At 27.1% G+C, this 26,095-nt stretch overlaps 1 protein-coding gene across 4 annotated transcripts in view; it reads left to right on the top strand.

Moving 5' to 3' along the window:
* LOC107453345 (solute carrier family 4 member 11) overlaps positions 1-26,095 on the top strand; it is a 351,566-nt gene that overhangs the window by 263,106 nt on the left and 62,365 nt on the right. For all 4 annotated transcript variants that reach the window (XM_016070143.4, XM_071187398.2, XM_087155390.1 and 1 more), the window contains 6 exons: positions 3,401-3,485; positions 12,629-12,752; positions 16,218-16,418; positions 18,938-19,019; positions 19,098-19,220; positions 21,842-21,955. In XM_016070143.4, the coding sequence (XP_015925629.1) occupies positions 3,401-3,485; positions 12,629-12,752; positions 16,218-16,418; positions 18,938-19,019; positions 19,098-19,220; positions 21,842-21,955 (729 nt within the window). The remainder of the gene's footprint in view (positions 1-3,400; positions 3,486-12,628; positions 12,753-16,217; positions 16,419-18,937; positions 19,020-19,097; positions 19,221-21,841; positions 21,956-26,095) is intronic.

The raw sequence follows: 26,095 nt of genomic DNA, 5'->3' as shown, positions 1-26,095 counted from the left end.
CTTTTATCACATTTAATAAATTTTATAGCATATTATAAAAATATATTTTGCTGTCAATTTTACCAAAATTATTAATAATTGCTTCGATAAAAATTGCCGAATTCTTTGTTGTTCTCATAGTGCCAAAACACGGTAAATTTTACCATATTCAAGTGGTTTAGACTAAATTTTTTTCCCTGTGCACGAAATAAAAAGATTTAGTTTTTTAACTTTCTTTCCCTCACAATCTGTACAATTTTGTTTATCCTTATTGTGTTTCAAATTGCTGTCATTAAAGCATCCTTCTTAAATTGGTTTATTCAATATCGCTGAGATATAAAATAGGTCTATCAACAAACAATATCTTTTTTATAGAATACGAAGCAAAGTGGAGATGCTGATGGAACTGCTTAAAATCTTAAGAGCCCCCTTGTTTCCTTAACAAAAATAAAATTTGCCAAATTATTCAATCCAACCGAAAACTATCAGCTCACTATTTCGTTCCCATGGCAACGGTACAAAGCTTCCTTAGCGAGTCTTCTACTGACATTGATGATCCTAAAAATAACCACCCTTCCATGTTATCCCTGTCCCCTTTTATCAGCATTCATGTTCTCGGGCTTAATTCGCATTCTCACATGTTCGCATTCATCTATATCCTGTTCATCTGCAAATTAAGTCCTAAACATAATCATTTTAAACCCTACAGATTTCTAATCAAAGAAGGGTCCTATTTAGTGGAGTTGATATGCGTATAAAGCGCATTAATACTGATAAGACATAATAAGAATTTTCCAGAAGAAATACTAAACAATCAATTATATTCCTAATACAATTTTAATTATGCACATTAAATAACTATAATTAAACAAGGGATTGTGAATTGTGAATCACATAATTTTTAAAAAAATTTTCTTGTTGTTGTTTTTTCTACTCAATTAATACAATATCGGTAACCAAATTTGATAGAAAATAATTTTGTTAAAGTGAAATTCAATTATTCCCTTCTTTCTTTATTTTATTCATATTTTTTTTCTATTTATTAATAATTTTTTCATTTTATTCATTAACTATAAACAATTTTTGAAATAGTAATAGTTTACTGTCATTTTTACTTAACAGTTTATATTTTTCAATATGTAAGTTAATCTAACAATGAAAAATTAGAGTAAAATTATGTGGCCATAATTTTTCTCTTGTCAAATGTTATGAATTTTTCATCATTAAAACATTTTTCCCTGATATGCTTGCGCTTGAAAATATTTTGTTTTATTTTATTTGGACGTTAAAGTTGTCACATGTATGTTACCTTTTCGAAGTAGTGAGAAAAAATTATTAAATAATGCAATAAAATAATGCTAACATATATTCATTAATTCGTTTCAATACATAAGTCTGAAAATTTTAGATGAATTATTAAAATATAAACTGTTTAAAACATAGAAATTTTATTAAAATAATTTTTCAATGCTTGAATGAAGCGGTTTTTAGAATATAGTTTTAAAATAGTTGAGGCACAAAATAATATTGATAAGAATTTCAAACTCAATTTAGGGTTAACTCGATGATAATAGTTCCTTACAAACTTTGATTTCTTTGCTCAATGAAAAAAAGGCTATAATTTATCATGAAATAAAACTTAATTAACTACTTTCTTACACTTAACACTCTTAACTTAATTAAAATTAATTGAATTAAAAAGAAATTCCTGGGAGCAATACAGGCTAGGCTCACTTTCACCTCGTAGCCCTAGGAATTTGGTAATCTTATTCACCCTAATTAGTAGATTTGGAAATTTGCATAAAAAAAGTTCTAGAACAAGAGAAATACTTTAGGATATGTAAAAGTTAGATGAGGAGAAGAGGTTTTTTTTTTCAAATTAATTGAAAATGTGTAGGAGTAGTTAACAAATATTTTTATAAATAAAAGTTTAACTCTAGTTTTATTTTTACTAACAAACAGGTCTGAGTCAAAGCTTTTTTTAAGCTGTTTGTTTTATTCGCTCTTATAACGCAATTAAATTGTGTGTTTTGCATGGCTCTTAATATTTTTTTGCTTATAAAAAAGGAAGAAAACAGGACTATCGTTGGATAGAAATCCTGAGTTGTGTTTCAGAAACTGAATGCTTTATTTCTTCTTGCTATTGTATATAAATATTTCTAAAAATTACCATTTTCGTAGTTTTAGTAATAATTAAATGTCAGTTCACTCAAATTGTAGGGTCATATTTAATTGGTTTACCTTTAATTTCTATAACTGAAGATTGGTTGAAAATCATTTTCAGGAAATGAATAGAAATATTTACTTTCACACTGAGAAAAAAGTATTTCCAAAACTACCAGAATATAGTATAATTTACAGTGTTTCTTGCTCTATAGGAACATCAAAGATATTGACTCGGTAAAATTCGCAATAAAATCTAAATCCTATAGAGTATGTTTAGGATGCCATTGACGCAAATGTGTTTCACAAAAAACTCGACCTTTCCAAACCGTACAGGAGCTGAAAACTGCTTTAGAGAGAAGTGGAGCCATATTCACTAATGACTCTTCAATAGTTTTGTGGGTACCCTGAATAACATATTCAACATGTTCATTAGTGTCAGAGGTGATCACACATCTTATTAAGGGGCTCATTTATGTTTCATTCTGGCAAGAAGGCCCATTCTTCATGGCTGTTTGGAAATCATCCAATAAGCATCTTTTACATTTTTAATTTTATTATTTCTTGATATGGCGATATCAGAACCATTTTTGATAATAATAGATGCGCATTGTCTATACTAAATATGCCATTAGTTTCATTTCATCAATCAGCGTCTACTATTAATTATTCCAAAAAAAGTCAGGCAACTGTCAGGAAGAGTGCATTCTTTTTTTTCAACCCATAAGAATATAACATGATTCTTTTAAAAAAAAATATATTTCATAGTTCACAGACGCTTGCAGAAAAATGTTCTTCAAAATATTGGAGGAAATTAAATTATTTAGTAAAGAAGGAAGATATTCCACACATAAATTCCGTGATAAAATTATAACACCTACCCCTTGTTATTTTAATTTTCACACGATTCATGCTAAAAAAAAATTCCCTAATGAAAATGGCAGAAAATTTCCATTTAATTAAATTTAGTTTTAAAAAAATGTACAAATGAGCTTCTGGTATTAGCAATTCATTCACAATCCAAGATAAATTAAGCTATCCTTGGATACGTTTTTTGCTATTCTAATACGATAGTTTCTTGTCATTTAACTACACGACACCACTTCACACAACCCATGATGAACACACCCATAAAGCATGAGGTAATGCATGCTCACAACCCATAATGCATGAAGCTCTTTTTCATTAATTAAGCAAAGCAAATATTTGTAGAGTTAAAATAAAAGCATGTTTTACATGTTAATACTTTTTTTTCTAGTGCACTTACTTTCCCGTACCATACAAGGAACATACGTAAGCGAAGGAGGAGGCTTCGACTATGATCAGTCCTGGCTATGTGCTATGTAAGTACCTCACACATTCTACTTACTTCTCATTACCTACTAATTAAAAGTTAAGAGACATATTCTGAAACTGATAATTTCATTTCGTTTTAAGCAAACCCATGCATACTTTAATAGAGTTTATTCTAGATAAGAGGGATTAAATGAAGTGCCCCTGGCTTTACTCTTCTGAGTTTAAAACACCATCTAGTTTCCTGACAATTTTTTTCAATAAAAAATTTATATTAAACTTAAGAAGAAAAAAAGCAGTATTACATATTTTCTGAAAGGTATCAAAAAGTACAAATTACAACAAATGCAAATTTTATTTTTAATAATTTAATAATTTAAAAAAAATAATAGTAAAAATATTAATTGTTTCATAAAATTCCTCTTATTATAGTTGTCGAAAAATTTGGCACTCTCAGAGAAATTTTAAAATTATTTAATAATTTGAATTAGAGATGTACCAGATGCCCAGTGATTACCGGAACCCAGCAAAAGAATTTCACTACCGAGACCGAGTACCACGTTACCGTGTACCTCTATACCGAGTACCAAGATCTGGTCAATTTTTCCGGGTAACCAATGCCGAGAAATACTCACTTATGTCCAACACAACTAAATTCAGAATTATAGTATCCTTAAAATTATTCATATACGTAGTTTTGAAAATCCATATATTCCATATCAATTTCTTAACAATCAAGCAAAAGTAACTGTTTTGACACGATATTGTTTAGACGCGATAACTGTTTAGATAGATATTTTACTACTGAACTGAATTTTATTTCATGGAAACCTAGGTAAAATGGACGCCTTCGGGATTGAGAAATATTTTTGCTGGAGAGGTGTCCGCTTAGGAGAAGGACATGAAAATTCCTAGTTCTCTGGCTGAAAATTATTTTAACAAAATATGATAATTAATAAATACAAAATTGGAAATAAGGAATTGCATTGATATATATAATGTTAATAAAATGATATTGAATAAAATTAAAAGATAACTTAAGGAAAATTCGCAAAATGTGTTGTACTCTCATATTAAATTTTCTTTCAGCAAAAGAGTAAATGCAATAATACGTGTTCATTATGTGGATTGATATGCTTCACATTTTATCGAAGTATAATAGACAAAAAGTTGCGAACAAAGATAAGATCTTACAAATAACTCATTAGTTAACACGTTATTTTAATGCTATTACAAATTTAAAAACCATTGGAAATTAATTTCCAAGAAAATAAATGCGTAGGTTAAAGCCTAAGTTGCAATTATTTATGTGTTCCAAAACAATATATATATATATATATATATATATATATATATATATATATATATATATATATATATATATATATATATATATATATATATAATTTAACATTTATATTTTCATATAACTCCACAAGAAACTCTTTTGGCGACATTTTATTATTGGACATCGTTAACTTCAAACTAAATTCTATCGGAAAAACATGTTTTTTTCTCTTTATAACTCAATGAATTAAGTTTCTAACCAGTCTGGTAAAAGTTCTTTTACCGTCCGGTTAACTATGGGATGTTTTCGAGCTTTTTTTTTTTCTCCGTGAAACGCAAATACGCGTTAGTTTCAAACATACACAGAAAAAATAAAAACTTAAAATAGGTTTAAAAAAAAAGACCCGATTTGGGTTAAACGGTTATTAATTATTAGGTCACCAATTTGGGTTAATACTAAATTGGGTCGTGATCCATGCCTATTTTGAATATCGCTGTTTACCCATTTTGGGAAAAAAATTTAACTTAAATTGGGTAAAAAAAGGATTTGAGTTGAAATATTGTTAGGTATGAGGTTACCCAATTTAGGTTCATACTAAATTGACAAAATACAAATCTTTGGTTGACAGCTGAGCTAGAAAATATTGCGCGTAAAAATTTTCATTAAAGCAAATTTGCCCCTTTGTTTGTTGCTTGATCTAAGAGTTACTATAACTTTTGGGAGTTCAATTTACAAGGAAACCGAGATTGAATCGCAACAATAAGGACAACAACAATTAATCTTTTGTCCAATATTAGTAATAAGATTTCTCACCGAGTATCAAAAACATTATACTTTAGAGATTGTATTTAGTTAGATCTCATTATTCAAAAGATCAAAACTTAAACTTTGTTCCTTAAAGCATTTTTAATTTAATGTAACATCATTTTCTTAAAATATTTTTAAAATATCCTACATTTAACAGAAGTTACGATAATAAATGATATTGAAATTTTAATTAATTATAATATCCACAATCAGCAGATAACACTACTTCCATCGCAAATTTCTGAGTTAATTACTCCACAACCTAACAGTCAACCTGAATTTCTATCATAAACTTTTTTGAAAAATTTCACAAAATCTAAAAGAAAAACAGATATCTTTATTTATAAAGGCGCACATTAAATTTCCTTAGAACGTAATTCCCTAAGAACGTAATACTAGAGCGTAATTTAATTTGATAAATTTCCTTGTAAAATATTTATTCAATGGAAAATTATATGGTTTCTATACTGCTTTGTACAAATGCTGTAATACCCAGCCGTTTACCCGGAACTGGATGGGTAATAAATCCAAATTTTCCGGGTACCCGGAACCAACCGGGAAAAAATTATAATTTTGCCGGGTAAAAGATTTAATTTTAAACAAGGAGTCAGACTCGGCAAAATTTTTTAACTCTATATAACTACAATTTGAAAATCTTTAAATGAAAAGGAAATTGTGTGTTTCATTAAAAAAAACTCTAAAATAAAGATTTTCTCTGCGCGTTGAAAAAAAAATCAAAACAACCTACTAAAATAAAGTAAAATGTATAGTGTTTCTGGCTCTATGGGAACACCAAAAAAGCTCGGTAATTTTTACCAAAGCGCTTTTGTAATGATTTCGATAAAGTTAACAATAAAATATGGTTTTATAATATGTGATATAATTTGGTGAATGTGATTAATTTCATCGTGATACTTTAAACTATTGCAGAAAAATCATTTATTAAGTTAATTTAATTTTAAGTTTTGTATTTTTTACTATGTGTGTGATAATAAGAGCTATAATTTTGAAAACAAAATTTCCTGAAAACAGTTATCATATGACCAGAAAAACTACTTTCAACAGTTTAAATAACGTATATACTGATATCAATAGCCAGAAGTATGATTATTTTTTCTTTTTACCAGAAATATCATTACTACATTATACGGTAATGTTAACAGATATTTATTGTCGGATTATACATTTTTTATAAATCCTGTTTTCTATCATCAAAAAATTCTCTATTCTATGTTCAGGCTTATAAATCATTCGTATTTATGAGAATGAACTCAAAAACTATCTTAATATCTAACATAGAATATCTTACTTTTTGAAAAACAAAGCACATATTGATTATAAATTTGAAATTGCACCCAAGGGTAAGCAGAAACAATTTACTCGCATCCTAAAGCAAAAAATATGAAAAAATTGCATGAAACGTTATTTATCCTCTCTCAAGAATTGAACTTTCTTTAGAAAATATCATTTCTTTTTTATTGATTGAATTTTTGCTTACTTCGGTAACTTGCATTGTTAGCTTAATGTAACCTTCAGGGTTTCAATGCTAAGAGAAATTTTTGACATATTAACAACATAGTATTAGATTCTGCTATTTAATTTACTGTAAACTTAAAATTTTGCGAATTTTTTTTAGATCATAATGAGCATGGTTCTATTTTGTTATCAAAAGATAGTGGGATTTTCAAACCTTTTTCATAAGACTTTTGAAAGGGGTTCAAACCTAGCCAATGCTGAGGAAATTCAAATTTTAAATCTCCTTTTTACAGAGCTATCGAATCGATTTTCAAAAATCTTTTTTGTTGGAATCCTCAGCTCTTTGAAAAAAGAGGGAAAAAGGGAAAGTGAAGGATATTTTTCTTAAAAATTTGGAAACTTTCTTTTTTGGTGAAAGTTGGAGTATGAAATATGCATAAGTAATTTTATAACAATTAAAACGCAACAAAAAAAAATTCAGAGACTGATTATTTTAGATGACCTCTAAATTAAAATTTGCATCATAGGAAGACAGAAAAAAAGCAAAAAGAAAAACGTTTTTTTAAAAGCATTATTGAAATAAATTTTTATGGTCAACTCCAAATTTATTAAAACATCAGGGACTTAATATTCCAAAAGCTTATTAAAAGGAGCACCATAACAAGAAGAAAGAAATAAAAGAAATAAATTCTGAAAATTTGAAGATGAGTTTTTGAGAGAATATTTTTAAAAACTATTTCACAGTCGACTATTTCTTACAGGAAATCTGACAACCTTTAAACCAATAGAAATATGAATTGAAAATAAAATTAAGCATAGCACTTCATTGTCTTTATCAATGAAACAAAATATATTCTGAGTAAATAGTTTTTCAAAACACATTTTAAAGACTTGCCATTTATAATTATGGTAGAAAAAAACATATTAAGCGAAACGGCTTTTTATTACATTAATATATAATATCATTTGCATAAACTCACTGTTAATATGGAAATAAAATTGTCCGGGATAGCCTGGTCGGTAGGGCGCTGGGCTCATGACCAAGAGTTCGTGGGTTCGAACCCCGCAGGGCGAAGACTCCCCGTGTTGAAAAGTGACTGATGCACGTTAAATCTGTCGAGTCGCAAAAGTCCACCATGTTCCTACAGCAAATCAAAACCTCTGGGGGTACTGGATTGGAGATCGATCGTTCTCAGATTCAGGTCAAAATTACGATCTGTGGATGAATGAATGGATGTACGAATGGGTCCGCCCTATAAACGAGTGTGACGTATGGTGTGGCAGAAGTCGAATTCTTGACCATAGATGGCGCCACTGGAAAACAGGCATACGTCAACAACAACATGGAAATAAAAATTTTTATTCTCGCTTAAAATTTATTTTAGCTACATTTTTGACATTTTTAAACTCTCTGCAATATTTATTGTTAAAATTAAAAAATAATTCTGTGTTTTTTTAAAAAGTAAATCTGTTCAATATAAATTTAAATACTTTTAAATATTCGCAGTTATGACTTCTGATGCTCACTGAAGTTTAAGATTAACTAATCTAGATAAGGTTTGAAAGTTAAATCTGATACTGATTTTCTTTCACCCATCAAAAAGTCTTCCTTTAAAAAGGCTTGAAAATAACAGTCTTATTAATGCGCTGACTTTTGTTAGAATACAGCTATTGATTCCAAAATATATAATCTTATTTTATTTCTGGCTTTAAGCCTTTTATCTAGTAATTATCGACCTAATGGGAGATTTTAGTTCTCAACTACACAGTCTTGTAATTTTGAACATGATTCAGAAGGTGAATATCAGGCAATTACGAGAGAAAAATAATCTGTTTTTGTGTTACGTAAGGAAAATTATCCACGGTTATCACGACGGATAACCCTGGATAATTTTTTCTAGCATATCTAACATATATAACACAACCAATCATTACTGTGATTGGTATGAACTAGATACAGTATACGAACCATCCAAATATCTCTTGAATTTGAAACAGAATCTTATTCTTATAAATTCCTTTAATAAAATAATTTAGATTAAATGAAGATAATTTCATATAAAAAGGCACACTTTTCCATAAATTGTTCACAAAATGTAATAAAATAGTATGATTCTTAGTCACCAAAATAATACAATTATCTGATATATTAAATTAGACAGACGCATTAAGTTTGAAATAAGATTAAAAGAAAATGATATCATGTAAGAAGACTAAATTTTCTATAACTTAATCACAAGATGTAATAAGCTAAAATAATTCTTAGTCCCCAAAATGATGCAATTATCTGATACATTAAGTTTGACTTCTCCAATATTACTATTTATGAAAGTATATGTCAGTCTAAGCAATGATTTAGCCATAATATACATCCTAGGATTTCATAAGTAAACAGATATTTCATTCATATCTGAGATTGATCCCCATTCATTAATTATGGAGACGCCCCAAAGGAAATTGTTCTGAATATTTAGAATTTCAATGTTTCAACGGAATCAACTAGTAAATATTTTCCCATAATTAACATTGATTTAAAGTAATTATGATTAAATTACTTAATTACACAGTTTTGTTAAAAAAATGATCAACAAATCACAAAAATAAATGTAATATTTAAAAAACAAAATTATCATGTAACTTTTGTTGATTAAAAACAAATAATGAATCCTCTAATTAATATAGGGGTACTAGAAACAATGATAATCCTTTCCATCTCGGAAACATATGAATGATCCAAAAATAAGATTTTCCGAAAGGGTAACATCTGGTGAATACAGATGATGATAAAAGATTTCCCAATGCATACTCTCTCTCTCTTTCTCGGTAGATTTTCAGCTGAAATATTTTTCCCTACTAAGATTTTCTTTTGTTCTACATGAGGGAATCTTATTTTGTTAGTAGTTGGATGTTCTTGCTAGGATAATTCCTAGATTTCAAACTGCCTGTAAATAAGTATTTCTAGTTAGTAAGATTGTTTGATGGCATTGTAATTTATGTCACTTTAATATATTTCAGAAATGAATAAAATATTCGACATTAAATTTTCTTTTTTTCTTCTCTTTTAGTAAGAAAGTGCCTCTAACATATAATATTCTTTTTTTAGAGGATATTTCAATAACACATAGTATATAACCGTAATATTTGAAATATCTGAGTGACTTTTATTAAAATTTTCTTACACATAATTTTAATTGTCTTGTCTAAATTTTAAAAAAATGTTTTGAGATGTTTTTCATATAACAGAGCAGGATCACTCCTTTTTTTCAATGTGTCAATAACAACAATTTTTTTTCAATGTAACTAGTATATAAAATAAATTAAGAGAAGAAGGAATACTTTTTCAAAAAATAAAATAAGTGGTCATTTGAGAGTAACTGAGAAACTCTCCAGATCTTAATCCCATAGTGAATCAATGGGTGTTTGCAAGAAAAACTCGCCAAAACGAAACAAAGAATAACTTCATTCTCTCATTGATTCGTGGTGAAGTAAGGTGAGATGAAAAAATTTTGAAAAACAGTAAAATCCTGCTAGATACTATACCGAAACGAGCAATTCTTGCTTTAAAATCCATTTGAGTGCATATCAATTGTTAAAAGTTCGAAATGTATCAATATTTCGATTAAACTGCTGTTTTTAAAAAGATCAGTATAATTCAACTAATATGCTCGATACTGTGCAACTTATGAAAATTCTCAAACAAAAAATCCGATGAGACAATATTAGTTATGAAGGTTTATTTGTGACCTCCAATGCATGCTTCAGAATTTATTTATTTTTTTAAATTTTCAATATCATAAGAGTTTAATGAAAAATTATTATTTACATAAATGTATACTCTCATTTTCTCTTTGTTTACTTAAACAATATAATTTTATCAAAAGAAGATTCTATAATATTTTTTTTCCAATGAAACCAGTGGATCCAATAATTTTGAATATTGAAAGCAATTTTAAACATTTATATCCAGCTATTTATGGATTTCAAAAATAAAATTTCTTGCAATGCGTAGCGCATTTTTAATATTTGTTTGAACCCTATTCATATTTATAATGTTCATTTTACCGTAAAATCCATTTTTACCGTAGCACTTTATACCGTCATTTTCACAGTAATATTTATTTTATTACAGTGATTCAGCGAAATTATGGTATATCAAATTTCTTGTTTCGCAAAATTTTACCATAGTTTCAAGAGTTTTGTAACTATCCAAAGTAAAATACTCTCTATGAAAATTTAAAATTATGTCTGCATTAAGCATGATATCTTTTAATTAAGCGATGAAATCAAAATAAATTATGAAATAAAAAACAAATATTGTTTTACATGTATGAGATTTCATTAAATAATAATGCCCTCGTGGTGTTAGTATTACTCTAATTTTGTTTACAAAAGTATTATTTAATATTTGTAGTTTTAGCACAACATAATATATTTCAAATACTATTCTATTAATTTTTTAATCATGTAAAATAAAAATATTACTTTACTTTTTGTTAATAGATATTCTGAACTATTGAAATTTAATACATATATTGTTTAAACAATATATATGAATGCAGACAAAAATATATGGTTGTCTGCGCTCTTCACAACGATATTAAATTAGCATCATTTACATGCAATTCATCAAAAGTTTTTTACGACTATTGATGGCCTAGAGAAGTTAAATTGATGAATTGTCACTGATTTAAGAGATGAGTAAGATTATATTTATAAGCGATTTTAAGAAATGTTGCAGATCATCATCGTAATAATCATGAATAATAAATGCAATTTAAAGTTCAAAAAATAATTTAGAATTTTTGTCTTTCAAATAATATTAAAAATCACCAAATGTAACACAATTAAAATAGCGCAAAATAAAATTGTTAGAAATAAATTGTGATAAGTAAAATTTTTGCTAAGTCAAAATTAAACTATCATCAATAGACAATAACAAAGATTTTCAGAGAGTCGAGACGTTTTTATAAACCAAATAATTTACAGAATAATTAATAAAAAGAAAATATCATTCTTTCTGGATATGTTCCTTTATAATACATATTTCATAGTTATTTCCGTTATCTGCTTCACTCCTTATCAACACAATATAGTTAGTCAAATAGTTTAGGTAAAATTTAAGCAGTCGTGTTTTACGAAGAATAATGTAAAACAGGAAGAAAGCTCAATAAAATTGAAGGACAACAGAAAGAGAAATGCTCTAACTTTTCGATGTAACGTACAGGAAATACTATTTAAACTGTTAGAACTTAATAACTATAAAACATAGAATGGAAATTCTAAGGGATTTAAAAAGCTATTAAACTACGGATTATGGAATTATGAAAACGTTATAACTTTTTCGTAAAATTGCATGCATTGTTTCTTAATTTTTTATATTGTTTTACCTAGCAATAATTATACTACAAAAGGGCTCAGATTTTCCATGCGTTAAATTAAAATTTAAGAAGCTATTTAAAATTTTGATAAAGCTGAACATATTATTGTTCAATAATACCAAGTAATATTACCAATATAAGCCAACTAATATTAAACTTAACATTGTGTTATAATTATTTTTTCCCTCTTGCTCATTGTTAGTTAATTGCAAAGAAATTAAATATATTTTGATTTACGCTTTAGGTGCAACTTAGCTTCACTTCAGAAGCGCCATGTAGCAATAGCGCGTCTCAAACATCCAGCTAACATGGGCAGAACACTCCATGAAGTGCGCTTTTTCATACTGGTGTTGACGCCGAGCAAAGAGGTAAGTACTTTTATTCAATTATATATATATATATATATATATATATATATATATATATATATATATATATATATATATATATATATATATATATATATATAAAAGTTCAAAATGAAGATAAAACAAAGAAAAACCATAGACATATGAAAAAAGGGGGGAAATAATAAGTAAAAAAATAACAAACGACAGTTTAAAGAGAAAAAAAAAGGATGAAATTCTATTTAAGAAAACCGGAAAAAAAAGATATAATCTTTTCATCAGCTCACACGATTATATCCGCAGAACAGAGTGCTTTCTGATATTGTATTAATAAAGCCAAAAGTTTTTTTTTCTTAACTTTCTTCATGTTTTCTTGTATTTATTTATTTATATATATATATATATATATATATATATATATATATATATATATATATATATATATATATATATATATATATATATATATATATATATATATATATATATATATATATATATATATATATATATATATATATATATATATATATATATATATATATATATATAGTCCCTGGCCAAATTATCGGACCCGTGTTCGCGTAATAATTGGTTACCATTATAATGCAATAAGTTAAAAATGAATACAAATTGGAAGTATATAAAAAAATTTCCTGACACAAAACCCATTACATGTATGTTTAAATATAAAAGTATAGCATATAAATTCGCGCAAATCCTGTAGTTATTAAAAAAAATATAGTACGTCTAATAATTTGGTCTAATTTTTATAATATACTAATATAATATAACATACTGATAAAATAAATATTCTATATTTATATAAAAAATCGTCTAATTTATCCAATCGTCGAATTTAGATTACATATCTTCTAATTTAACCAATTGATACACGAACGTAAATAAGTGCAAACAGGTTTTAGTCGTTTAAAAACAATAAAGCTACGTAGCATCATCTGATAATCAAGATTTTACATAGAATCTTACTGTGTGTCTAATAATTTGGCCAGGAACTATATATATTGTGTTCATAAATGTTATTTCAAAATATTGTTGCATATATACTGCTTATCTACTAAATACAATTGCATGTTTTTTTGTTTCCCTAAAAAGACATATCCTGAAATAAATATAGTACTTAATATTTTTTCACATTATATTAAACATAATATTTCCTCAATACCTCCCAATGTATAAAGAACATTCGTTTTTTAAATAAAAATTAAGCATTAGTAACTTAAAAATTGTTATTGTATGTTAAGCCTAAATTATGGTCCTTTGCTAACAAAAGTTATTTTAAAATATTATCTATAGCAAATATTTATTCTTTATATTTAAAAACATAGCGTATAGCATTTTCAGTCTTATATTTTGAATGCGATAAAGATAAGCTTTCAATTTATCTCAAAATAGGCATCTCCCGAAGGATTAGCGAAATTTTATCTGACATTTGGCAATTTTTAAATGCTAAAAAGAAAGCAACATTTATTTATTTACTTTAAATAAGTAAATTTTCGTGTTCTTAAGAGTGAGGAGGAAAATATTTCATTTGCCTTGGCAATTTCATGAAATTTCAATTCATCTTTCATATTTCAGCAAATTCCATTATTTTAAATCACTGAATTTGGAGAAAAAATACATTGATTCAAGTAAAGTGCAAATTACCTTCTATAATGTTAAAATGAATATATATCATCACCATAAATATTTTCCTACAATATTATAAACTATTTTATATAACTACCTTAATAAATTGTAATTATCACAAACAAAGACTAATTTCCAAATTAATTGTTCATATCATCATTAGATAAGTAAAAAAGCTTAGGATTAAATTTATTTGCGCGGAAAACAAGTATTTAATAACCGCTCATCCGAAGCGCCTGGTTTTGACGCTACTTCCTTCCAGCTGAAACTATTAAGTGAAGTATTAACTATCTTTTGCATAAAAAATAACTAACCTTTTTTTTAAATGCATCATCATGACACATTTTCTCTTCTACAAGACTTCACTCCTTATAATTTTATTCTATACATTACATATTTGTTTTCTATTAAGCCTTTGACTTTATTACGTCGCTTCTGGTAACTGACGATGTTTTTAAATGGATTTATCACTATCTGACACATATAGAAACAAAATTCAAAAGTGTGGCTAATCTTTTTAAATACAATAGCTAAATTGTTAAGCATTACGGATTAAACTAAATAAACAAAATTTTCAGGTCATATCATTAAAAATCAAAGAAAAGGATGTCTAGGAAAATATCTAGCATCACTAGGAATACGAAATATTAAAATGTTATTTTATTTATTGAAATTAAATTGATTTTAAATCACTAACCCTTTAAACTATCTTTTGTGTAGTCAATATTACGTGTTTACTCTTTTCATCATATTGACTTTCTTTTGCAATGAACTTCTCCTATCACAAAACAATTGTACTCACATTACAAATTAATTCTTTTTCCTGTTTTTCAATTTTTTTTTTTTACTTAAACAAATTAGTTTTTTAGTTGTCTACTATGTTATCCTACTTTCATAAACTCGTTGTTAAAAAATTATTGTCACTTTCAGATGATGAGAATTTTAAACCTGTTCTTATCGTATATATTTCCTTATAATTAATTTCAAAAAAAGACATTTTAGTTTCACAGTTTGTACTTAATTCTAAAATTAAAAAATGCTGAAATAGTACTTTCTAGTTTTAAAGGCATGTTTTTACTGATATTACAATTCACAGAACACGGATGCAGTAATTTTTTACTTTTTAAATTGTACATTTCATCTAAAATTGAATTAAATTTAAGGTGATTATTTAATGCTTTTTAAGCATACTTTCTTAAAGAAATTGAATAAATACAAATAGACAATATATATAGAATTATAAAAACGAAAGAGAAAATTAATGCATTTGCGTATTTATGAGCTATATTGCCCCAACTCAAGTAAAGCTAGTTACCATTTGTTAAAAATTATAAAAATATTTCTACACTAAGAAAATAAGTATAGCCAAAGCTACCAAAATATAGTGAAATTTATCGCGATTTTGACCCTAAGGGAACACTAAAAGCCACTCTATAGAAACACCACTGAAGCTCTCTGCTACTTATGGTAAAATCAACAATAATTAATCCCAAGAAACTAAAGCGATAAGATATTACATCATTAAAAACTTGACTCCCTTCAGAAATATACAAAAGCAAAATCGCAGTAGACATGTTTCAAGTGCTCCAAAAACAGGCACCCATTATCAAGACCTGCGCAAGTCTTAGCAAATTCAAGTCAACGTCAGTGAAAAAAAGAACTGAGAAAAAATATATTTAACAGAAAAAATGGTGTTATGAAGTTTTATTAATTATTATTGTTTTTCTATTATCCTTTATAGCTAATTGCTTTATAGATAACTAATTTTTATATACTTCCTGACAAATTTCCCATCGGGTACCATATTTTGAAATTGTTTAATTATTTTCTGCATAGAAAGGGACCAAGAATGCATTAGAAACAGGTCGTACCTTCGCGACCATCTTCGCCGATATGGATTTCCGACAACGATTATTGGAGGTCCACAGCGAAGCTGAGTTTAAGAACGTGCTCCTGAAGCATGCACAGGACTTGGCAGCTGAACAGAGCAACCCTTCCAAGCGTCTTGGAACGCACGATGGGGATCTGGACTTTGATGTAAGTTCTCCTTTAAAATATTTTTTTTTACTCTCAAACATTTATTTCAAAATATTCTAAAAGATTTATATCCACACCATAACCATTTATCCATTATTAAATCAATTTTGTTTAAAATTTTGCGCACACATAAATATTTCAACCCTTAATATTTTGACTTGAGTTTTGCGATTTCAAAAGCACGATGTAGGAAAGCTCACTTACATGTTAAAAATAAAATTGATTATTTCTGCTAAATATCTTGCGATTTAGGTTCAAATCACAAATAATATAGATTTCTCTACTGCAGCTCATATCTATTATTGTTTTAAGGTCTCATACTCAAATAAAAGTAAAAAAACTGTAAAAAAATTATAATAGTTCTTTATAATTCAATTTTTAATATTTTCATTTGATTTTAAGTTCCAAATCACAATGAAGTAAAGTTCACGTAGCATATTTAAAGTAATGTAAATTCTTTGTTCTAAATAATCTTATTATTCAGTTTCAAACCACAGAGACTATAAATTACTCCACTACAACTCATATCATAGAAATTAAAAGTTAAAAAAAATGATGTTATTCCAAATGAAGAGCACTTTTCCGTGTTTATATTATTATCTGCACTTAGTAACTTACTATTCTAGAAATCCGTCGAATCATTTATTAAAGCTTGTGTTACATTTATTTTTATTTACTTAAAGAGGGAAAATATCAGAGGTAGGGAATTGTTTGCAATATAGATCTGTTTGTAATTCTGCCATCTCTTCTACTCTGAGTTAGCTAACTGAAAATTTCATTAGATAACTTGCAAGTGATTTTTCAAATATCCAATTTTATGATTTTTGATTTATCTATGGTGGGTTTTTAGTTGATTTTATTTAATTTTCTATATTGAACGCGACTTTCATTTCTCTTGTTTTTCAAGTATCCGTCATATTAAGAATGTTTTCAAAAATATTTTTTCGGAAATTATTTTACTCTGTTTAAACGTCAATTATATTTTAATCTGCATTGTTGTTGGCGCAATACTTTGAATAATAAAATGTCTTTCGTGAAAGCTGAATAGATTAAATTATTGACTAAGACAATTTTATCCATCCTAGTTGCAACTGGAAATTTTTTGCAATATCTTTTTTACCTTGTACGTTTCTTATAAACAATTTATGTAGTCTAATTATAATGTATTTTAAATCAAAAATCATATTTTCAATCCATTTTTAAATAAAAATTTATTTTGTGTCATAGATATTAATAAAATATAGAATGAAGCTGAAAGTAAACTAAGATTTGAGGCACATTGAAAGCGGTCTTGATATAATATAATTAATAAGTATCTCTTGAAATTTATCCCTTTTTGACTAGTAAAATAATTTCCATGGAAAACATTAATGAAGAATACATAAAATAATAAAATAATATTTTTGACATTATTAGAAATTGTATACTTATAATTAAAAATACCAAATTTTTTAATATACTATAACATTTTTAATATAAAATCATATATATTACCTTTTAAATTTTTATTTTTATTTTGTGACAAATACATATAAAACCCACTTTGAAACTGAAAACAAACTTAAGTTTGTAGCACGTTGAACAATGGTGCTATTTAGAATATGATTAATAAATAGCTTTTGAATCGTTTATTCGACAAGTAAAATAATTACTATGAATAATAAAAAACTGTATATCTTATAACTACTTTAAAAATATTTTTGGTATTATTTCAATTAGCCGTTCCAAATATTTTATAACTTTAACATGGCCAAAACAGAGATACCTTTCTTCTATCCGAACTCCCATTTCATACACGGTGAAAAAAATTCTGCTAAAATTACCGTACTGACATTTCTGTGAGAAAAAATAATAATTATGGTATTAAAAACCTAAATATACGGTCTTTAAGTCATTCATTTGGAAAAAATTCTATTATCATGGTAGCGGCTTACGGGAAAATCTGGTTTTTTAAATTATATTACGTTTTAAAGCACATTCAAAAAAGAATGCGAAACAGAAAAGTAAATTTAACATTAAAAAATATTTTTATACTATACTTTAAGTTATCATGATAAAATAACCAAATTTTCTACATTTTACTACTTTTACCTAACCTTATCACTAACTATAAAACCATATTTTATAAGTAATTTTACCAAAATCATTGCCAAAGTACTTTTGTAAAACGTACCTAACTTTTTGCTGTTCTCATAGAGCCAGAAGCACGGCCAGAAGCACGTACCATATTCTGCTAGTTTTGAGCCTACTTTTTTCCTTGAGAAGAACATTTAAGACAAATCACAGATAAAGTGATAAAAAAATAAGTCTACAGTTTTTTCTAAAAGCATTTTACTTTTATCAACTAAAGATAAGATTAAATATTTAAAATACAATATTTTCTTATTTATTTTTTAACGAATTTAATATATATATATATATATATATATATATATAGCCTTATATGCTTTTTTTCTTATAAAAGACGCAAATAAGTGATGAAAGTTAGAAGTACATTACGTATTTTGGTTTTCTTTAAGGAATCAAAGTGCATGTTAGCCCAAGGCTTGTGGGATGATATACGCAGGAGATCTTCGCTCTATGTCAGTGACTTTATAGACGGTAAGAGTCCATCGACTTAGATAAAACTCTTTTGTCTGTTATGTTATTTGTACTCTGCAGTTTATTTTTTTATTTCAGGTTTTGTGGGACATAAGACAATCCATAAAACATTATCGACTATATTTTTCCTGTATTTCGCCTGCATCCTTCCGACTATCGCTTTTGGCGCCCTCAATGACAACAATACACAAGGACAAATAGGTAAATACTTTTACTAAAACATGCATGTTTAAAATAGAATTCTGCTTATCGTGAATGTAAATTAGGCTATTTAGTAGTAAATAGGTAAATAAAATAATACTAAATAAAAATTTAAAAAAAATATTTTAAAATTGAGCATATTAAGAGGGATTTTAATAAAAATATTGGAAACAAACAGTTGAGTTTTAAAAATTAATCTTTAGTTCGATAGATCGAAGAAATGAAGAAAAATTATTTAACTTTCAAAGTGCAAATTTATTTTGCGTTTGTCTTAGTTTCATTCTTCACACATAACGTCAAAAGAGGTGCTGCGGTACTGAAACTTTTTAAAATAAGTTTATTTTTTTATGCCAAAAAATATCCCTTTGAAAGTTTTACGTTGCAATTCGCAACGTTTTTCCTTTAATAAATAATCCATTTCAGATTATTTATTAAGTGTTATGAATTGAAGCATGTTTTATCCCTTAACAATTTAACAATAATTTAATTATGAATAAATCTTTCTTTGGATAGTTTAGCTGTTAACGTTACACTAAAGCTACACCACAACATAATTGTGTGTAGCTGAGGTTTTATATTGCTTGATTCTTTCATCACTTCATTGCTTGATTATTTGATCACACCCATGTGATCAAATAATTCGCTCTTCACAGCCCACGGTATCATAAATGAAACAATCTTTTAAGACTATAGCGGCCCACCATCATACGAACGTGATGTCAATTTGTATTTTTGTTTTACAACGCGTATTAGTAAGTATACTTTCAGAGTGTACTGGCTTTGAAGAATCACTCCTTTCTCCATCATCTATACCAGTGTTTCCCAACGTGGGGCCCACGCCCCACTGGGGGGCAATTTGATAGTTAAAGGGGGGCAGTTCGAAAATGGACTCTACAAGAGTTTTACCTATTTGCTCCGGGCCATTTAAATACAATGCTAGATTTCGGTGCCAACATTGTAAGAAAAAAAGCAAATTCTTAAATAATTGCGGTCAATGAATATTTATAAACTCATGAGTGAAGATATTGAAAAACAACTTGTTGACAAGCTAAAAACAAGAAAATTCTCAGTGAAAATGGAGGAATCAACTTTGATAGACAGTGCGGCAGTATTGATAACTTACGTAAAACGTATTGATAAAGGGCATTTTGCTGAAGAAATGTTGATATGTAAGAGATTACAAAGCACCACTTCCTCCAAAGATATTATATAATAAGCTAAAATGATATTATATAATAAGCTAATATGATGGGCAAGAAAAATTGCTACTTAAAATTGATGAAAGATGAGAATCCAGAAATGATTCTTGTGCATTGTGTTATTGCATAGGGAATAAAGTTGTGCATAGGGAAAACTTGGTAGCTTAAAACATCTCGCCTGCTCTAAATGAAGTACTTACATTCAGTAATAAAGTGTATCTATGCTATTAAAGCTAATGCCAAATGTGAGCTCCTCTTCAAGCTGTTTTGTGAAGAACAAAATGCAGACCATGTGAGACTTTGACTTCACTCTTAACTAAGATGGCTCTCTAAAGGGAACTGCTTGAAAAGATTCATGAAACTGCTTGATACTCTTAGTGATTTTTTAAGCGACAAACCTAATATGAAGTATCTGTTAACAGTCGAAGGTAAAGCATTTGTGAGTTATTTAGCCGATATTTCTGAAAAACTAAATATATTAAATAAGCAACTTCAAGGAACAAATAAAACTCTTGTTGATACAAAAACGAAGATATTTGGTTTCATTATCCTTATTGAGTTAAGTCTGAAAACAAAAACTTGGATCAGTTTAATTGTCCCCAAAAATTAAAAGTAAATGATGCCGCTTTTACTTGTAATTGTCGATCATCTGAAAATTCTATCGGCTGATTTAAAAGAATGATTTTCTGATTTAAAACAAATAGAATTTTCAACACGGATGATGCAGCCAATGTTAGTGCATTTGTCTGTTATATGAAGTATGCAGTATCAGGAAGAACTCTCAGAAATGCAAAATGATAAATCAGTTAGAACTATTTATTTTATAAAAGGAGTGATGGCATGGCTTTGTGAGGAAACAGAAATCAAGTAACCAAATTCAACCAAATATGCAAAAAAACTATTGTTACCGTTTCCATCTTCATATTTAACTGAATGTGGATTTAGTGCTGTAAATGATTTACGGGTAAAAAAAGGAAATCGCCTGGATATAACACAGTGGGGAGACTTGAGGCTGAAGCTAACCAAATTGGAAACTAACATAAAATCTCTGTGCAGCAAGCGCAAGCATCTCTCTAAATTAAAATATTAAATTATTATAGAAAAAATCTTTATGAAAATGATTTCGAATTTGAATTTTAGTTTTTCATTATAGGCCGAAATTTTACTTACTGTGTTTCGTCAACAATTTTCAAGAGATTTCTCACTGAAACCTATCATTTAAGTTTCTTATATGAACAATTCAATTTTTTAATATTAAAAATTATGTGTATGTCACATAGGGGGGCATAAGAATTTTAGAAAGGCTTGAGTGGGGCACGGCACAAAAAAGGTTGGGAAACACTGATCTATACGGTATAAGTATAAATGTTTTGAAATATATTAACATCAATAATCTTTGTCCGTATCTTATTTTTCTTGCAGATGTCCGAAAATCCATTATTGGTCAAACGTTAGGTGGCCTTGTGTTTGCTTTGCTTGGGGGCCAACCACTAGTGATTGTCATGACGACAGCACCTCTAAGCCTCTATACGAAAGGCAAGTATTATTTAAGCGATTATTATTCATTCATAAAATTTTAATTTCATATTAATATTATTATTACTATATAAAATTATTTTTTAAATGTCCGATAATGATAATTTTTGGGTGTTTTTAAATTTACTCAGCAATTGTGAAATAAATAAATAGATTAAAGCTTGATGGAATTAATAAGTCTATAAGATAGGAAAAATTAATGAAAAATATCATTTGAAAAGTTAAGTAATGAATTATTGTTACACTATAGCGTTAATTATAAACAAAGGAGTGCAAGAATAGCTTTAGATATCAAATTTGGCGACAATTCTTTGCGACCTTATTATTAATTGCTAATTCTCAACAATTTAGATCAAAAAATAAAAACCGATATCTCTGTCTTCTTTGCGAATATACGTCTTTAACAAAAAATATTCGATAGTTGATAAAAGATTGTTAATAAAACTGCTCATTTCTTGTATTAAAAAATATTGAATTGATATTATCCATATCAAAACAAATTTTACTTCGTGTATTTTGCAAAATAAACTTTTTGTTTTCTATAGCGCTAAAATTGCAAAGAGCTTTCTATTTATTTTTCGAGAATTCTAAAAACTTATTTAGACGAGTGTTTAATAAAGTGGCATCATTTTTCTAAAGAAGCTCTCGTGTGATGATTTCTCGCTTCAGCAACTCAACATTAAAGCAGACTTTATTTCCTTTGATGCATTGAAATAAATTTCAAAATAAAAACTAATATTAAGTACCGTCATTCGGGGCTACTTTGTGCAGGATTTCGCAGTTTTTGCACTTTGATATGTAAAAAAACTATGTTAATTCAAACTTTAGTAAAATTTATCGATATTATATTCATAACTGGACTCAGACGAGTGAATTCGATCAATATTGGCATTATTTGTATGTAATATTTATGAATAATAAGTCAAAACATACCTTACACAAAGTAGCCCCCAAATGGGGTTACTTTGTGTAGCGATAGGAATTCAGTTTAATAATCATGTTTTTAGTAAAATATTGATATAAAATTGCTAAAAAAGTTAATTGTTGACATTTTTAAGGATAAAAACATCAAGATATGTAAGGATATTAGTTTGAAAATAATTTTCAGCGTTGAAAAACCATTTTTTTTTTTTTAGAATTTTTTCTTAAAAAGAATGTTTATTTCAAAACATTTGAGTTTAAACAAAAGGAAACCATATACATTTTTAAACATTGAAATGGATGAAATTTTAAAAATGATAATTATTACATATTCATTAACATTTATAATACTGTTAAATTTGAACATGACATCTATGAATGAACATGACAGAATTTGCTCTTCAGTTTCTGTCAAAATCACCTGATGTCCTATAAAATATATTTTTATGTGTTAAGTCGTTTGATTAATTCATTAGAAAAATCTTTGTAGAAGAAAAATTATAGTTTACCAGGAAGTTTGACGTGTTTCTTGTGAATTTTATTAGAGATAGTATTTCTGTGGATTTTGTACTTCCGAGAAGCTTCTGCAATCGACATACCACCAGCAACTGCTTGCAAACATTGTTGCAGCTTTTCTAAAGTGTAATCTCGGTAGTTTCTCGTTCCAGGTATTTTTTTTTATAACATCTGACCATTTTTCTGTCGAAAAAAGAAAACGAATGAAACTTTGCACAAAGTAGCCCCAAAGTGCATTTCCTTTCATTTTCCGCTTATTTGTTATTAATTTTCTAATTTTTTTAACGCTAACATGATATAATTGTTTATTAATATATAAATAAAAAATTTTGCACTTACGACAATTGTTTTATCAACGCCTTTGCATTTCACAGATAAAGTTTCTACGCACACTTTTCGACATCCGACGTCCTCGGAAAGTTGCTGACATTGGATGAACGAAACACACTCTGAGATTGTTTTAAAATTCGAAAAATTTTTTGTAGTAATAGAAGAGACTTCTATCTTCAAATTCCACACATTTTTAACGTGAAATAAACATAATACTGAATAGCAGCACTTGAAGAATGCCAAATTCGAATTTGCACAAAGTAGCCCCCGCTGCACAAAGTATGACGGTACTTAATAATATTATTATTACTAATTAATATAGTTTTTAATTTTTTAACTTTTTTACCAGCGAATTAATCTTAAACTAAATTATTTCGATTTATTTGTGAAAAATAATGTGCCTCATTTAAGAAAACATTTCGGATAAAAGTGGAATAAAATTTCTTTTTGAAGAAGAAGAACTTAAACAAATAAGAAAATTAACACATATTAATTTTCAATTAGTTGAAAAATGGATAATACTATATGTAATTATTTTTAAAATATTTAGTTTAAAAACTACTTACTTTTTAAGTACTCGATTAAAATTATATCACATTTGGATTTTTAAAGATTTAAATTGAAAATAAGCTTGAGTATGAGAAACATTTTATGTTTATTTTGTAGTCTCAATTAATGGGAATAATTACGGCTGTTCACAGTCCCCGATTATGTTTCTTACTTCTATAAAGTCAAATAATGTTTCTATATAAGAAATATTTGTATTTCAATATTTAATTATTTATATAAAATATTATCATATTTTTTATTTCTTTCAATCTTCCTTGAGGTCTTTTCTTATCATTTTATTAATATTTCATGACATCGTTTTGCATGTTTCTAAAATTTAATCCCTGTATATTTTTATGCAAGTCAATTGTAAATTAGTTCCTTCGTCGAAACTGCTAAAAATTTACGAACTAAATTGTTAATCATTCAACTTGCTTTCTCTAAAATATAATAGGACAAAAGGTCTGTCATAATGCATATTTAAAGTGTTTCGGGTTATTCATTTTCTATTAAATTTGATTCTAATATATTAATTTTGGCTTAACAAGATCTGCATATTTTATTTTGTTGATAGTTATGAGAAAATAACAACAAGCACTTGATGGTGTAAACACCTAAAAAGCTTAATTTTTAATATTGTAATTATTTTTGCAGCACACAATCCATTGTTTTTTGATAGATTTTGTTTCATGAAGCAACTTGAATGTGAATGCAAAAAAATTGTGTTTTGAATTTCTAGCACGCATTAGTTCCCACTGTGAAAAATATTTTGTGAAGTTTCTGCAATTTTGTTTAAGGTATCTGAGAAGTTCCGACAACTTTGTTTAGCAAAACAAATGTTGAAACTTTATTGTCCAGCGCATGAACAAAATAAAATTCAAATTGATTAAATATAAAATTTTCAGAAAATTTTTAGAAAAATGAATTTTTATTTGTCGTTTGAATAGTAAATGAAAAAAAAGCACTTCAAAACAAAAATTAAAAATTTCTTCATTGAATTTTAGGTAGAATGTTCTACATTCTGAATCTAATACTTTTTCACAATATTGATCTTTAAAATATAACGCTGTTTTGATTCAATTTTTTAAAATTTCACGATCTTATGGGAAAAAAATAATTTTTTTAATTCACTTACCAGAGAATTTTGGGGAAAATATAAAGTTCAGCTTCCAGAATACATTACTTATGTTTAAAATGGAAAATTATACCGTTTAATTTGAAGTATTTTGGGTATAATGTGTACTAGAAGGAAAACGAAATTGAAAAAAAAAAAAACACTTATTTAAAATTTTTATTCGCTTCTTCATCTTATACATCATTGAATCTGTAAAACAAAAGCAAGCATTTATCCCAAAAAAATTCGTTTCATATTTTTTTTTGATAAATACTAAAGAAATGAGAAGTAATTAAATTATAAAAGCAAATTGCATTTCTAATTTCACAAAAATATCGGTCATCCTAATTTAAAATGTTTTCTAATATAAAAAATAAAACATTATTTTAGTATGATATAAATAATCAAAATAATTAAAAATCATAATTGTTCTTATTAACACGAACTATGCCGATTCTAATAAAAATATCAGCTAATAAATTAACATGTGTAAGTCATAGTAAAATATCATTTAAAAGCAAAAAAAAGACATCGTGAATGCCCTAATTGAAAATTAGAACGAAATAAAAGAGTTCTCTTAAAGTTATCCAGAAATTTAGCTATAATTTATTACAGTTATGTAAAAACATTCTCTAATGAAGCTTAAGAAAATTGTTATCCTCTTTTAATAAATAAAAATTGAAACTAATCTTTGTAGTCTAAGTAATAAA

Source organism: Parasteatoda tepidariorum, chromosome 11 (assembly GCF_982258835.1).
Source record: "Parasteatoda tepidariorum strain Cologne lab strain chromosome 11, Ptep-v5.0, whole genome shotgun sequence".
Lineage (NCBI taxonomy): Eukaryota > Metazoa > Arthropoda > Arachnida > Araneae > Theridiidae > Parasteatoda > Parasteatoda tepidariorum.
Note: the sequence above shows the minus strand (reverse complement) of the source record. Positions and strands in the feature narration are given on the sequence as shown.